We start from the raw sequence: 16,293 nt of genomic DNA, 5'->3' as shown, positions 1-16,293 counted from the left end.
ATATCTGTAAAAAAAAAATCAAAACGTCAAAAAGAAAAAATCGAAATTAACTGTGTGGTTGACGGTAAATTTTCAAAGTCCACGCCGTTAGGGTTTGGCAAAAATTGTTTAGCTTCCAACTCATTAAAACTGTAAAAATGTTATCATTTTTTTAGAAACTAGCATTGAACTAATAGAAAATTAAACATGTTAGACATATTAAAAATGAAGTCAAAAGTGTTCACATACATCTCAAATAAAAGTAAGCATTCTTAATCATCTTATCTACCTTTAAACATTGAAATAATACTACATAGAATCAATATAATTCTCTCCAAAATATTACCAGACACTACTACTTTAAAAAAAAATTCTCAATTCTCCGGCAGCCTGCCGGATCTCGAACCCCCCCTAACCTCCTCTTGGTTCCGCGCCCCCCCTAACCTCCCCTTGGTTCCGCCAGTATAATACACAGGCAACCCGATTGGGTCATTTCCAAGGCTCCACAAACAAGCTGTATTAATTTTTATTCATATTTTAAACTAATTCATATTTTCTCTCAATTCACAAGCTGCTTTAGTTTTTATTCATATTTTCTCTGACGCAAGTACACTCACTGACACTAGTTTTTAGAACACTAGTTGTACAAAATTTAATGTGATTAGAACTATTCCACTGACAGAAATTCACTGCACTATAAATGAATAAAATTTCATTTATAACCAAAAATTTATATAAACCTCATTTATAAATAAATTTCTGCATTCACTTTACCATAAGATAAATGTTATAAAATTAAAATTCATCTGATAAATATATAATCTGAGTGGATGAGTAAATTTGTTAAAAAAAGTTCATACATAAAAATGAATTTGTAAGTTCGGTTAACAAAAAAATCTCTCCATATGTGCAAACTTCAGTTCCGAATTTAGCATACAACATAAAAGGGGGGATCACAACACCCTTACAAAATAAATCCCTAAACTATCACAAGACCTTATCATGACAACTTAATGTAAAAACCATCTTTTAAGCTGCTTGTTCCAGGTCAAGCGTATCTTCAAGACACTATAAACTTATCTATACAACATATCGGTATGTAATATATCGTCCTGCAGTTTCACTTGGCCTGATAATCTTCACAACTTGCCCACGCTTCAGCCCGTAATATCTAGCCACTGGATCGGTAATCTGAATTCGAGGCAACTATACAAGAACAACATTGAATTAGAGCAATTAACAACAGAATACAGAAAATATGTGTATTCACAATTTTCATACCCCAAACTAGTCCAAAGTTGTATGATAGTTTCTTTTCTTTTTTTTTTTTTTGGTAGAAGTTGTATATGATAGTTTCTAATTTAACAGTTGAACATCGTATTCAGTTCTAAGTATTCATACACGCAGGTCAACTAACATGCATACACAGAGAAACTAAAACATCATGGACATGCCTCAAGACCCGATGAAGCCACTAACTGGATCAGATCCAATTTTCATATTCGTCTCCATTACTCTTACTAAGACAGTTGCAGAAAATGCTTCATCATAATTATTCAAGTGCCAACTATATAATATTAACCTTAAAAATATATAGCAAGCTAAGTTCAAAAAACAAATACATTATACATATATATGGTTTTAAATGATTTATTTAAATCAAACAAAAACGAATTAGTATAAATGTGCCAAAAATAATGAAAATAATACTTGTGCCTTGAAAATTTTCCTAACCTGTGTTTCTTTCACGGTGTATCTCTCCAACAATGTCTTCTTCTCTTCAGTTGTCAGCACCTGATGCTCAGGGACAAGAACATGCTCCTTGATGTTGACCAGTAGTTCTGCTTCCTGCATCAGAGATGCAAGGCTTAATATCTTTCCAAAAATTCTAATAAGAATGCACAAAAGATTAAGTGAAATTGCAATCTCATCACTGAATCTCAAGTTAAAAACATATTGGTAATGAACCAAGATGCTACGATGTCGGGCAATGGAAGTTCTATCAGTGTAGTACTTTTAAATCCATGTTTGTGTACCTAGAATAAAACCCTTGTAACAGAGAAACCCTAAGGGTCACCAAGTCAATACCAATATACAAATATCAACGGATATGAAGTCCTTAGTAAATAAAAATTTGAGATATGTATATTCAATGCTTAAAACTCCATGACTCAAAAAAATCAAATCAGACTCCTTGGGTTTATAGGATTACTTTGATGAATATAATACTTATTACTTATAGTCTATGAAGCACGGACACGGGTGCGGACACGGCAAACGGCAAACGGCATTTTTAGAAAATATGAGACACGGGTGCGGCGGGGACACGGCAAATTTTATATAATTAATTATATATATATTAGATATAAAAATATATAAAAAACATGCTAAATCACAAATGAGATTATAATTTAGGATTTTTGATAAATTGCATAATTGATCCTTAAATTTTATAAAAAAATTTTAAAAAAACCCTAATTTTTAACTTTTTTTTACCCCAGCCGTGTCCCGCCGTGTCCCCGCCGAGTCCCCGAGTCCGGCGAGTCCGACTCGGCCACGGCGACCCCGGGGAAGAGTCCGTGCTTCACAGCTTATAGTTCACTATGTCTGCCAGATAACAATTAAGAACTACATTTTTATTTTCCACAGCTTCCTATAGCAGTTACCTGAAAAACTTCCAACTGGAATTTCGAAGCAATCTCAGCTATACATGTTCGAGCAAAAGGAGTCAAATTTTGTTGAACAGCTAAGATTGCTCTGAAGACATTCTCTGACTTCATTCGATTGGTATACGTCTTCATTGTCTTGACACCAACTTTTGGTTCTTCAGGAAAGAAAACATAAATCTGTACAAAGAATACCGCCAGTCATTAGCAAAAGAATCCCTATAATAGACAGTGATATATAGAGAGAGAACCAAAAAGTCAATTACGATACCAAACACAATTCCACAAGTGTGAAATCTGTGTACTTCTTTCTAGAGATCTCTTCATAAAGGTCATATCAAAGAACAGAAGGCATGAAGTACATGATTACATCATATTAATGCAAATTCAATATGAACATACTAAGTTGTTACTTACACACTTGTATATAAATTAATTATGTTAAAAGCAAAAGGATGCAAGTAAATACAGAAACAGTGTGGCTCACCTATAACCAAAATAACAAAGCATTTATTGTGTGATATCCAAAATAAGAATGTGGTAATTACATTGACTATTTGACTGATGGTGGAAAAATAAACAAGGTCTTTTCAGGTACAGGGGAGCAAAACTATTATTCCAATGGACTACCAGCAATGAAAATGGTAGCTTGTTTGCCCTATCTATGAGTGACATACATGAATTGATCCAAAAAATAGTACATGAATACCTGATCAGAGCTATCATTGCGTTTTGATTTGTGGATAACAAGATCTTCCCTTTTCATGTTATCACCATATTTTGACATGAACTGCTCCTTTGACATGTTGATCTCAAATTCTCCAACCAAGTAACCCCTATCCTTCAGCATTTGCATCACAGTCTTCCGTATTCTAAACAGCCTCTTAAGTTCTTCATCAGACAGAGTCATTTTTCACTGATAAAATTTGAAAGAAAGAAACAAATTAATTAAGTGATTGTACTTGGCGTTGTTTCACGTAACGCCTAGCAAGAGAGAAATAAGTAGCAAAACCCTAAAACAGATAGAGAGCACATATAATTTGTAAGGTCTATTTTAGACAAGAGACGCATATAATTTGAGGGGGTGACATTATAGGAAAGACCTAAGGAATAACTCATATTTATTGTTACTTCTTTTATGCTGGACTACTTTAATAAAGAGTGTTCTGACATCCCCTCGTGTGAATTTCCTTTGAGTTTGAAGCGTGCATAGCACAAATCAATACCATGTGTTGAAACTTAATCAACAAATGGGGTTGTTAGGATTTGAGCCCTCGAATCATTTGGTCTACGAGACTAAAATAAAACCAATTGAACTAAAAGCTTAAGTTTATAATAATTTTTGTGTTACTCTCTGACGCTATCCACTCAACACCCATAGTCTCCAACTCATTTCATTAATGTATTGTCAAAAATGTTACATCTATGGGAAGTATAAGGGCGGCCGGGTGCACTACTGGAGCAAGCCTTCCTCTACCAATTTATTTGGCAAGAGACGGCTCCTAAACCCGTGACCTCACACGACAACAAGGTTTTTACCGTTGCGCCAAGGCTCGCCCTCATGTGTTAAAATATAACAGGTAACAAGACAACATTTTAACGTAATATGACGGACACATTCTACAGCACGTGTAAAGAACCAACACAAAAATCGTCCCTCCATGTGAACTGAAAAATTAATCAACCCTGGACTGCAATCTACTTAATTAAACGACAATGAACTGGAAAATAATAGTTAACGCAATATAATTAAACCACAGTATCCAGAAACAGTTCCATCACAATATCCAGAAACAGAACACAATATCCAGAAACAGTCTCATATCCAGAAACAGAAAACAATATACTTAAAAGTTAAAACACAATACATAATAGTTATTTTTTGTCAGTGTCATAATAACTACGAACCAAATGAGAAAATGAACGGAAGAAGGAGAAGAATCGAACCTGAAATTAACGAGCAAGGGAAGAAGGAGAAGGGCAAGGGAGTAAACGAAGAATCCGAGGCGTTGGAAACCCAGACCGGCTCAGAGAATCGCAGGCGCCGGCGATCAAAGAAATCAAGGGAAGGAAGGAGGAGAAGGGAGCGATCGAAGAAGAACAAGGGAAAGAGGTGGATTTTGTTTTTGATTTAGATTTGTGGCTTTTTTACCTTTTTATAATGGATGATGCTATTTGGCTAGAAAATAGAAGGATAGAATGACTAATGTAACCTTTAACTTAATTAATGAGTAACACCTCTAGATAAACGTTTTTTCTTTTGCTGTTTTAATAATTCTCGTTTTTTTTTAGAATAACGCTTGTAATCTTGAATAAAGGTTTAAAGGGTTAATTAATATTTGAATATTCAGTTTTTTTTTTTTGGATATCAACTCACTTTTTAAAGTTAGACCGAAAATATCAAATTAACATAGGATCAAATCAACCCTCAAAATATAAATGTAAGAGTAAAATTTATATTTCATTTTTAATATATAAATATTATTTATGGTGGAGCCCCTCTCAACATTTTACTCCGGCTCCGCCACTGTTTATCATCTCAACAAAAATCCCATTCACAGAGTATAATGAAATTGACTACAATGAGGTAAATCAAAGTGGCGGAAAATATGCAAAGACTGTACTAATGAGAATCGAAAAGCAAAGAGAGTGAACAAAGAGTTGGCTTCAAACATCACAAACAACAATCTTAACCCTAAATCAAACTTATTCCATTAAAACTAAGTTTATTTAGCATCGAATTCATGTTTAGTACCAGATATTAAATAAATTCATGTTCAAAATCAACACTCAAATTTGAAGAAACTACAAATTACCTTGAGCCAGCAACGCCAACGATGGACGGCGCGAACTGCACAATAAAGAGAAGAGAGAATGAAATCGCGACGCCAACCGCAAACCAGCAATGTCAATCGACAGATAAAACCGCAAAATGAAGAGAGTGACAGAGGATTGCAGGAAAAACGAGTTTTAGGTTTGAAGGAAGGGCAGACGGCAGTATAGAGAGAGGGGTCGAATTAGGGCAGAGTAAATTAGATTTAGTACCACAAAACTAGTTAATTTTGAGTTTAGACCATAATAATGGGATAATGTCTAAATTTCACCTTGTAATTTTTGGGAAGTGCAGTACGAAACTGATACTACTCCTTATATTTTTCAACCAATATCAATGTTACTTAGTAGAAAATGAGTGTTGCTATTTACCGCCCCCGGTTTACTAGTTATGGTTCCCATTTTAACAATTTTGCCCTTGTCATATATTTTTTTTTTGGTCTGAACAAGCTACAAATGTATTAAGCCAACATAAAAACGTTTTTCTTGTTGTTTCTGAAATTTTTTTCCTGGATTATTTTTCACTCACCCCTAGCCACCTTAACCAGTTAAGAGTATCTCCAAGAGACTCTTAGTGCACTCTTTAAAAATAATATTAATAACTGACTCTTAATGATTTAAGAGTAACTAAGATATATCATCTCCAACAATACTCTTTAATTGGGTATGGACTTAACAGTGCTCCGGAATATGCTGGGATCAGTTGCAAGGTATCATATCCAATGTCGACGTCCCTGTGGGGGGTTCGGACCCTGGGAATACTCTGACGATCAAGTTAGTAAGTGTATTGGTGAGGTGCATAAAATAGTGAGTGAGAGTGAGAGAGAGCGTACCTTGTGGGGTTCCTTTGATGCATATTTATAGGGGGTGTCATTGGGGTTGGGCCCGTTCAGGATGATTTAGGACTTTTAGTGGGTCTGGCTCATATCCCTAATTTAGTGGGTCTGGCCCATAATCATTCTTTATATTCACTCCTTATTTATTATTTTATTATTATGATTATCATTTATTGTTATATTTACTAACAGTGTGAGGAGAGAGACTCCTCAATAATAAATTGTTCATAAAAAATGAATTGAGGAGATGCTAACAGGTGGAGAGAGACTCTTTATTAACAGAGAGTATGATCTTAGTTATTTGATGAGCCACAAAGATACTATTGGAGCTGCTTTTTAACTCTAAGAGACTGTTGGAGATGATAGGAGGCGAAAATCTGGGCTTACAATAATCACTTTTTTGAGTTTTAAGAGCATCTCATTGCACATGGTAGTTGATAGCTCTATAGATTGGACATCTTACTTGAATAGATGTTGAATTATGAGGCTGTATTTCGCTTATTGAATATGGGAAGAGTTAGGATTTGGTTTTGTTAGCTCTCATACTCCTTTTTTTTTTTCTACAAATTTAAATTTTATATATTATAAAATTTAATTAATTCTATAATGGACCAAGAAGGATCAAATAAAGGTTTTTTTTTTTTTTTTTTTTTTGTGAAATTTGGTTGAACTAAGAAAATAACAGTTATATTATTGTGAGATAAATTATAAATTTAGCCCTATGATTATAGGATCACAATATATTTAGTCTACGTACAAAATAGTGTAATCTTAAACCTAACTTTTATATAAAGGTGCAATTTCAAGCCTGATTAATGAACTATGTTTTTTTTATTCTATGTGGAGTTTCATGTTTTAGCTACCCTCCAACCTCTAGTATTCTGCTTGAAATTGTACATATTCTGTTAATGAAAAAAAACTCATCTTCTGTTCATGAGGTTGGAACAACGTCTCGTAAATGTCAAGTTCAAAATTGTATTGTTTTGTACGTAGAGGATAAATTCATATATCTCCCCTAATAAACATATGACTAAATTTTTAACTTTTTCTTTATTATTGTTGGAAGAGAAATTGCAAAATAAATTTTGGAGGCCTCCTTATTGTGCTATTGTTATTAAGATACAATAGGAAAAAAAATGACAATATGTGTTACTGTTGTCGATTTTCGGTTCTATTTAGCACAGTCTATTATTGTTTTCTATATATAATTACTATTAAATTCAAATACGAATAATAATTATTTATGGGTTATAGTTTTTAACTTATGTTACACGGAAAGGCAAACTAAAATGGACACCAGGAAACGTTATTTCTAAAAAAAAATTAGCTAGAAAACGGACACAAAATGGAGAAACGCCAATGAAGCAGAGTTTCCATGCAATATAGTTGTTAATAATTAAGATCTCAATAAGTATTGTATTTGAAATTAATTTTGAATTTCATCAAAAAAAAATTGTTTTGTTTTAATCGGAGGCCTCCTAAATGGGAGGCTTTAGACGGACACCTAGACTGCCGCCCTTAAAGGCGCCCCTGGTAATAATTTCAATTAGTTGAATGAGTTATGCAATTTGATTGGTCATTCAATTACTTTCGCCGTAAAAGTTATTCTTGTAATTTCATAATTGATATTATTTTGAGTATTATCTTTCCATTTGCTCGTCTTTCACATTTTTCATTCACGTCCAACAATTACTAAAATGAAATCTCATTATATCTGTTTTTTTAAAGAAATCAATTTCTGTTTTTACCTGAACCAAACCGAACTATGCTTCGGTTCGCTTCGAGAAAAAGAGCCTTGTTCGGTTTGCTTTTCGAACCATTCTAAACTATTCAGATGGTGATACATCAGTCGTTGTAATAATGTGTCATCATCAGAATAGTCTGAGACCAGACCATTCTAAAATTTCCTATGTAAATAGGCAAAAAGAAACTATTAATTAATGAAAAAGGATATCAAAACAATTATGAGTCCTATTTTATAAGCTCAAAACCTAAAATACACCATAATAGAGTTGATTCCTAAATAAATAGGATCATAGTTGTTAGAATCGTACGAGTCACGAGTCGATTCGTACGATTCGATCCGATTCTTTATGATTTCGAGTCGGATCTATGGTACGATTCGAAATCATCAAGAATCGATCAAATTGGTGGTGAATCGACCGAGTCCATCAATTCATGACACCATTAAATAAACTGTTTTTAATTTTTCAAAACTCAAAAACGTGTATACATAAGAAGTAAAACTATTTAATAAGCAGTTATGGGATACAAATAGATACAGGGCCTGCTCTAGGGGGAGGCCACCTAGGGCCTCCGATCGGAATTTTTTTAAAATTTGATAATTATTAAAAAAATTATAATTAAAAAGTATATAGATTTAAATATATACCAAAAGATATTGCTAGGTTGAATGGTAAAGACATAGTGGAGATGTTTATAAGGGTGAGTGTTTGATTCCCTAGATTAGCATTTTTTGTTCACATTTTCTCTTATTTTTTCTTTCTTTCTTTGACAACACGAATGTATAAATTATTACTTTGTTATTGTAGTTATTTTTAAATTTTTTAATTTTAATAAATTATAAGATGAAATTCACTTATAAATTGTAATTTGGTGCAAATGTTATTTAGACTCTGATTTATTTAAAATTTTAATATTTGCCCACTAATTTATTATTTGATCACATTTAGAGGGTAAATTTCATCTATGGTATACAACTTTTACCCTAAATGACACTTTGGTGTACAAACTTCAATTTGTCACACTAATATATAGTACTTAGGGGTGACCTCTCACTATGTTGTACAGCCGGTAAAAATGACCGGTCAACGCTCACTCAACACGCCACCTCAGCTTTGACGGTTCAAAAAGTCAAAAATGTCAATCACTTAATATAAAATTACTTATATACCCCTATCTCTCCATCTATTCATCTTCTTCTCTCCGTTTCTTTCTCTCTCGAAAAAAATTCTCTCTTTCTCCTCCCTCTCTAACTTCTTTCTCTATCCGGTTCCACAATTTTATCCAAACAATAAAATTGTACAGATCAGCTTCTTCTCTTCTGCTACTTCTTCTCCCCCTCACACTCTCCACCTCTCCAGACCGCTTCTTCAAGCCATCATCGTCATCATCGCCTACAATCAAATCCACTGATTCACAATCCAAATACTTGATTTCGGACAAAAGGTCTACTTGGAGGAGACAGATCGACAAATTAGGGTAGTAGGGACCAGGTATACAATCGCAGATGACGTGACATACGGTGATGAACAAACGGTGGTGATGGAATAGAGCACACTTGCTGCTTGTAAATGGTAAGGCATAAAGGCGTGACATTTATCCCCTGTGGGCACACCTTTTGCAGATTGTGTTCAAGAGAGGTTTGGGTGGAAAGGGGTAATTGTCCTATATGCAATGGATATATCTTGGAAATTCCGAATATTTTTTAGGCTTGTTCATTTTAAAACCATGTTACTTATTGTTCACACTTCATAAGCAATTTTCAGATTCCTATAAAGAAATTATTTTTCTCTTTACCTATGTATTTTTCGTTCAGTTGTTTGGATAAAATTGTGGAACAGGATAGAGAAAGAGGTTAGAGAGAGAAAGAAATTTGAAGAGAGAGAAAAAATGGAAGGAAGAAGGAATAAATAGAGAGAGGCATATAAAAGTAATTTTATATTAAGTGGTTGAATTTTTTTGACTTTTTGACCGATCAAATCTGAGGTGGCACGTTGACTGAGCGTTGACCGGTCATTTTTACCGGCTGTATACCACAGTGGGAGGTCACCCCTAAGTACATATATATTAGTGTGACAAATTGAAGTTTGTACACCAAAGTGTGATTTAGGGTAAAGGTTGTACACCATAGATGAAATTTACCCCACATTTAGACCATAAACTATTTAAATTGATGAAATTTCACTCAATTTTGATGATTCCTTGGATCAACATTTATTGGTTCATTTTTTCTCTTATTTTTTTTCTTTCTTTTGACAACACTTGTACTGATTTTTTCTGAACTTCTTTTCATATTTGGAAACAATGTATAAACTATTATTTTGTTATTGTACTGATTTTTAAATTTTTTATTTTTTAATTACAAGACGAAATGCACTTATAAATTACAATTTGTAATTTAGTATAAAATATTATTTAGATTCTGATTTATTTAAAATATTAATATTTGACCACTAATTTATCATTTGGTCACATTTGGACCATATACTATTCAAATTGATGAAATTCTACTTAATTTTGATGAAGTCTTGATAAAATTGTTTCCTTATGATATGTGGTGATATTTTGACATATGAGCTTGACATGCCGTACGTTTTAAAGTTGATTTATCCAAATAATTAATGAAATTAAAACAAGAAAATAAATCTCTAAACTAAAATTTATCAAGTCTAGTTATCAAAATATCATCATATGTCAATAATTCTATTAAGTTTCCATCCAAATTGGATTGAAATTTCACCAATTGGGATAGTTCAGTGGCCAAATGATAAAATTTTGGATAGATCAAGCGCCAAATGACAAGATTCCTTGGATCAATTGATGCCCAACTAGTGATTTAAGCTTGTAATTCATAATAAATACGCGACTCAGCCAATTTTTAATCTCGAAGATAAATTCTTCTCTTTCTTTCCATAGAATCTTACGATTAGATTTGAGTTCAGCCGTCCAAGATTAATTTCCAGAAATTAATAATTTATCATCTGCTTGCTTCTCGCATGACTGGTGAGAAGAAACTTGATTTTAAATATATAAAAGAAAACTCGATTTTACATGTACAAAAGCAAGAAGAATAAGAAGAATAATAATTTCTTAACTTTATGTTATTATTATATGACATGAATTGTAGTTAATAATTTATTGATTTTACTATTTAATATTTATTATTTCTAAAATAGTAATAGTTTTAGATATGAAAAAAAATACACAATACGTCTAGAGCCTCCAAAATGCTGAAGACGGCTCTGAATAGATATAGAAGACTCTTCTTTAGACTTTATAAATTCCATTTCTCTGTTCTTTCCTTTTCGTTTTCTCTTCTCTTCTATTTATTTGTTCTTTTCAACTATCCTCTATAATATTCTTTCGCTGTCTTCAACTTTCTGCATCTAGAAGAAGAAGATGATTCTTTTGATACTGAATTCTTTGCTAATTAGTTTTATTAGGATTGCATTAGATTTGAATTTTAACTTTAGTGTTTGGTTGATAACTTGATATAATTTTTATTTGTATATTAAAATTGCATTTTTTTAGACTAATATTTAAAGTTAAATATGGTTAATATTTTATTTTATTTATAATATTTTGAATTTGAACCGAATCTTATGATTCGGCTCGATTCACAAATCCCGATTCGCAAAATGAGAATTCCGGATCACAATCGAATCTCAATTTAACAACTATGGATAAGATCTAAAAACACAACTGTCTTCCCCATATAAAGTATGAACTAGATTCCAATTACAAATTATATGTGTTCTCCTATCTGTTTTAGGGTTTTACTCAATGTTATCAGACCCGGACAGACTGGTCAGTTTGATCTCCAGTTTGGGTCTCTCTGATTTTCTTACACCTCTAGTGCGTGTTACAAGCTTGTTGCTTGTAACACCCAACCAATAGAGAGATTGTGTTTTCTGTGTTGCAAGTAAAGAATTGTTACCACTGTTAGTAACATGAAGTAAAAAAGTTGGGAAATTTAAATTTATTGCATCTGTTGGAGATTGTGATGCACGCATGTGTGAAAAGGCCCTAATAAAGTGTCTATTTCAAACTCTCTATATGGAGAGTCTTTTGTGGAACAAAGTGGCAGACAAAGTCTGCCATTCATTATAAAATATAATAAAATTTCTTTTTATTATTATTTATATATATACAGAAATCTTATTATTTTGTTTTTTAAACCTTTATTATTTTTACTTTATCAATGTGGCAGTTCATATATCTAACTGATGTTACAACCATTATTGTTGCTCTTAATTCTCAACGAACCGGGCTGGATTGGGGTCAAATTGGCATCGACGCCCTAAGTCAAAAAGAAAGGAACCTAAAAAAGTAGAAGGACAGAAATCTAAAATAAAAAAACAAACTTAGACAGAACCCTAAATTAGAAACTAACATCAACGCCTTCTACTTCTTCCTCTGCTCTTCGATCGTCCCCTTCTCATTCTTCCATTGCTCTTTAATTTCAAGCTCGATTCTTCTGTTTATCTATTATCTATGAGTTATGAAATGTGTTTTTTTTGCAGTCTAGGGTCCAGTTGGAATTTTTGTGTTGGCTCTTTTACATGTCTCCTTCAATTCCTCTAGATATCCAAATTCTTCTCAATCATGTCAACAGACAGACAAGTAGTGTTTTAGATTTATTTGAGAGGGTAGAGAAAGAGAAAATTAGAGATGATGTTTATAAAATTGAAGATAATGATTTCTAGAACTTGTGCACTACTTTGTGTAATCTATAAATATATGTACTTTGTTGGCAGAGTGCATCAGTTGATTATACGCATATAATTCATAAAAATTTATTTATTACTTTATTCAGTCCGACTAATCCGAGTCATTTTGTTGAACCAAGCGACCCAACTACAAAGCTTGGTTGGTGTCTGATATTGACAACATTGGTTTTACTACATGTTTCTCCCTTGCTAGTTCTTATGTGAAACAACTCCGCCAAGTACAACCACTTAATTAATCCGTTTCTTTCTTTCAAATCTTATCAGTGAAAAATGAATGTCTGATGAAGAACTTAAGAGAGAGGGTGTTTAGAATACAAAAGACTGTGATGCAAATGCTCAAGGATAGGGGTTATTTGGTTGGAGAATTTGAGATCAATATGTCAAAGGAGCAGTTCATGTCAAAATACGGTGATAACATGAAAAGGGAAGATCTTGTTATCCACAAATCAAAACACAATGATTAGGTGTCCATGGACTATTTTCGGATCAATTCATGTATGCCACTCATCGATGCTGAAAACAAGCTACTGTTTTAATGGCTGGTAGTCCTTTGGATTAATAGTTTTGTTCCCCTGAACCTGAAAAGGACCTTGTTTATTTTTCCACCATTAGTCAATGTAATTACCACATTCTTATTTTGGACATGACATCATGAAAGCTTTGTTATAAGTTTTCTGTATTTACTTGCATCCTTCTGCTTTTAACATAAATGTGTAAGTAACAACTTAGTATTTTCATATTGAATTTGCATTAATATGATGTAATCAAGTCTCCTGTTTTTTTTTTTTTTTATATGAAGACATCTCTAGAAAAAAGTACACAAATTGTGTTTGATATAGTATCTAACGTTTTGGATCTCTCTCTACATCTTTATGTATCACTGGGATTCTTTTGCTAATTACTGTCATGGCATATGTTTGTACAGATTTATGTTTTCTTTCCTGAAGAACCGAAGGTTGGTGTCAAGACAATGAAGTCTTATACGAATCGCATGAAGTTAGAGAATGTTTTCAGAGCAATCTTAGCTGTTCAACAGAATTTGACTCCTTTTGCTCGAACATGTATAGCTGAGATTGCCTTGAAATTCCAATTGGAATAAATTGATTCCAACTGGAATTTCGAGGCAATCTCAGCTATATATGTTCGAGCAAAAGGAGTCAAATTCTACTGAACAACTAAGATTGCTCTAAAAACATTCTCTGAATTCATGCGATTCGTATAAGTCGTCATTGTCATGACACCAACCTTTGGTTCTTCAGGAAAGAAAACATAATATAACATGACAATAATTAGCAAAAGAATCCCACCAATAGACAGTGATACATAGAGATGGAGATGTAGAAAGAGATCAAAAACGTCAGTTACGTACTATACCAAACACAATTCCACAAGTGTGAAATCCGTGTACTTCTTTCTAGAGATCTCTTCATAAAAATCATATCAAAGAACAGGAGGCATGATTAAATCATATTAATGCAAGTTCAATATGAATACACTAAGTTGCTACTTATACATTTGTGTATAAATTAATTATGTTAAAAGAAAAAGGATGCAAGTAAATACAGAAAATTGTGTAGATCACTTATAACCAAACTAACAAATCTTTTATGATGTCATATCCGAAATAAGAATGTGGTAATTGATCACATCGCCCTTAATGACCATGTAGTATTTGTTCATTCACCGTTAGATCTAGGCTTATTAGAATCACATGGTAGAGATTCAAAGCATCCTAAAGCTTAGATTTAATAAGCCTAGATCTAACGGTGAATGAAAGGTCCATGTAAACATGGATGATTTGACCGATGGTGGAAAAATAAACAAGGTCTTTTCAGATTCAGGGGAACAAAACTATTAATCCAATGGTTGCCGCATCTGTGAGTGACATACATGAATTGACCCAAAAATAGTCCATGAATACCTTATTAGAGCTATCATTGTGTTTTGATTTGTGGATAAAAAACTCTTCTCTTTTCATGTCATCACCGTATTTTGACATGAACTGCTCCTTGACATGTTGATCTCAAATTCTCCAACCAAATAACCCCTATTCTTGAGCATTTGCATCAAGGTCTTTCGTATTCTAATCAGCCTCTTAAGTTCTTCATCAGACAGAGTCATTTTTCACTAATAAAATTTTAAAGAATAAAACGAATTAATTAAGCGATTGTGGTTGGCGTAGTTTCACATAAGAACTAACAAGAGAGAAATAAGTAGCAAAACCCTAAATCAGATAAGAGAGCGCATATAATTTGTAATTAGGTCAGACTTTAACATATATATGGGGAGGGCGGTTGTGTTTTTGGATCCTATTCAATTTAGGAATCAACTCTATTAAGGTCTATTTTAGGTTTTTGAACTTATACAATAAAAAATATTTGCAACGGACACAATTGAATAGTATAAAAGAATTTTTTTAAATTGTGTATATATCCTCTGGCCAAAAAGTTTAAAACTAAATTCATATAATTCTTTTCATATTCTTTTTCATTAATTAATAGTTTCCTCTTGCCAATTTACGAAATTTTAGAATGGTACGGGACTAAACTGGTCTTGAAGCATTTTGATGATGACGCGTCATCATCACGGCTGACGTATCACCATCTGAGTGGTCCAGAATAGTTCGAAAAGCAAATAGAACCGAAATAAACCAAACCGAACAAAGCTCTTCTTCTCATACCGAACAGAAGTATAGTTTGATTTGGTTCAGGTGAAAACAGAAATTGATTTCTTAAAAATAAAAAACGGAATGAGATGCTCTTAGAAACTCGAGAAAGAAAAAACAAAAAGACATGCACTTTCCAAGAACCAGTCCAATCTATATAGCTATCAACCACCATATGCAATGAGATTCTCTTAGAAACTCCAGGAATGAGAAAACGAAAATAACACAGCTTAATTGTAAAGCTAGATTTTGTCCTCTTATCATTTTCAAGAGTTGAACACAGAAGCTTTCCATAGACTCTACTCTATCATCAAATTAATTGTAAAGCTAGATTTTCTCCTCTTACCATTTTCAAGAGTTGAACATAGAAGCAAGAACCCAGAAAAATCATTTCATCAACGCTATTCAAATATTATTTTCCATAGACTCTACTCTATCATCAAATTAATTATCACTTAGTTTAAGCTTTAGCTGATGATAAAAATAATTTCATTTTTATCTTACGTGGTTTATTATTAGTTTATCATCAACTTCCTTTCCAATTTAAGTCTAAAACTAGGGACTTCCCTATCCGAAAGGATATTCTTTTTGTTAAGAAATCATTAATGTTCTCAATAATTTCACTGATAACCTCCGTGTATCATAACGATACACTAAATCACGTTCATCTTCAAAATAAACAAAAGCAAAACTTGCAATAACATTACCAAATGAGAATTGAATTAGACATTGTTGAAACATTCTTTTCTTTTGAAAGTTGAAAAGTTATCATATCTATTATTACTCACAACTAAATCCTAAATGCTGAAAATAGATGGAACATAAGCTCTGAAATTCTGCTC

The 16,293-nt window shown here is 32.7% G+C and overlaps 1 protein-coding gene across 1 annotated transcript; it reads right to left on the bottom strand.

The window, feature by feature from the left end:
• Window positions 1–789: 789 nt before the first annotated feature.
• Window positions 790–4,790, bottom strand: LOC136201915 (DNA-directed RNA polymerases II and IV subunit 5A). Its single transcript, XM_065992295.1, has 5 exons — window positions 4,593–4,790; window positions 3,355–3,561; window positions 2,646–2,825; window positions 1,714–1,827; window positions 790–1,185 (listed from the first exon to the last, which is right to left on the bottom strand). Exons 2-5 carry the CDS (start codon window positions 3,553–3,555, stop codon window positions 1,060–1,062), a joined length of 621 nt encoding a protein of 206 aa, XP_065848367.1. The 5' UTR covers window positions 3,556–3,561; window positions 4,593–4,790; the 3' UTR covers window positions 790–1,059.
• Between the last annotated feature and the right edge of the window lie 11,503 nt (window positions 4,791–16,293).

The sequence above is a fragment of the Euphorbia lathyris genome, chromosome 8 (genome assembly GCF_963576675.1).
Source record: "Euphorbia lathyris chromosome 8, ddEupLath1.1, whole genome shotgun sequence".
In the NCBI taxonomy this organism is placed as follows: domain Eukaryota; kingdom Viridiplantae; phylum Streptophyta; class Magnoliopsida; order Malpighiales; family Euphorbiaceae; genus Euphorbia; species Euphorbia lathyris.
Note: the sequence above shows the minus strand (reverse complement) of the source record. Positions and strands in the feature narration are given on the sequence as shown.

Bases quoted from the DNA above. Each gene is read 5' to 3' on its own strand.
- LOC136201915 (XM_065992295.1), bottom strand. From the start codon at position 3,555: ATGACTCTGTCTGATGAAGAACTTAAGAGGCTGTTTAGAATACGGAAG. The intron at 1,828-2,645 runs GTAACTGCTATA...TCTCTGATGCAG, and splicing joins TCCAGTTGGAAGTTTTTCAG to GAAGCAGAACTACTGGTCAA. The intron at 1,186-1,713 runs GTTAGGAAAATT...GTTCTTGTATAG, and splicing joins ACACCGTGAAAGAAACACAG to TTGCCTCGAATTCAGATTAC.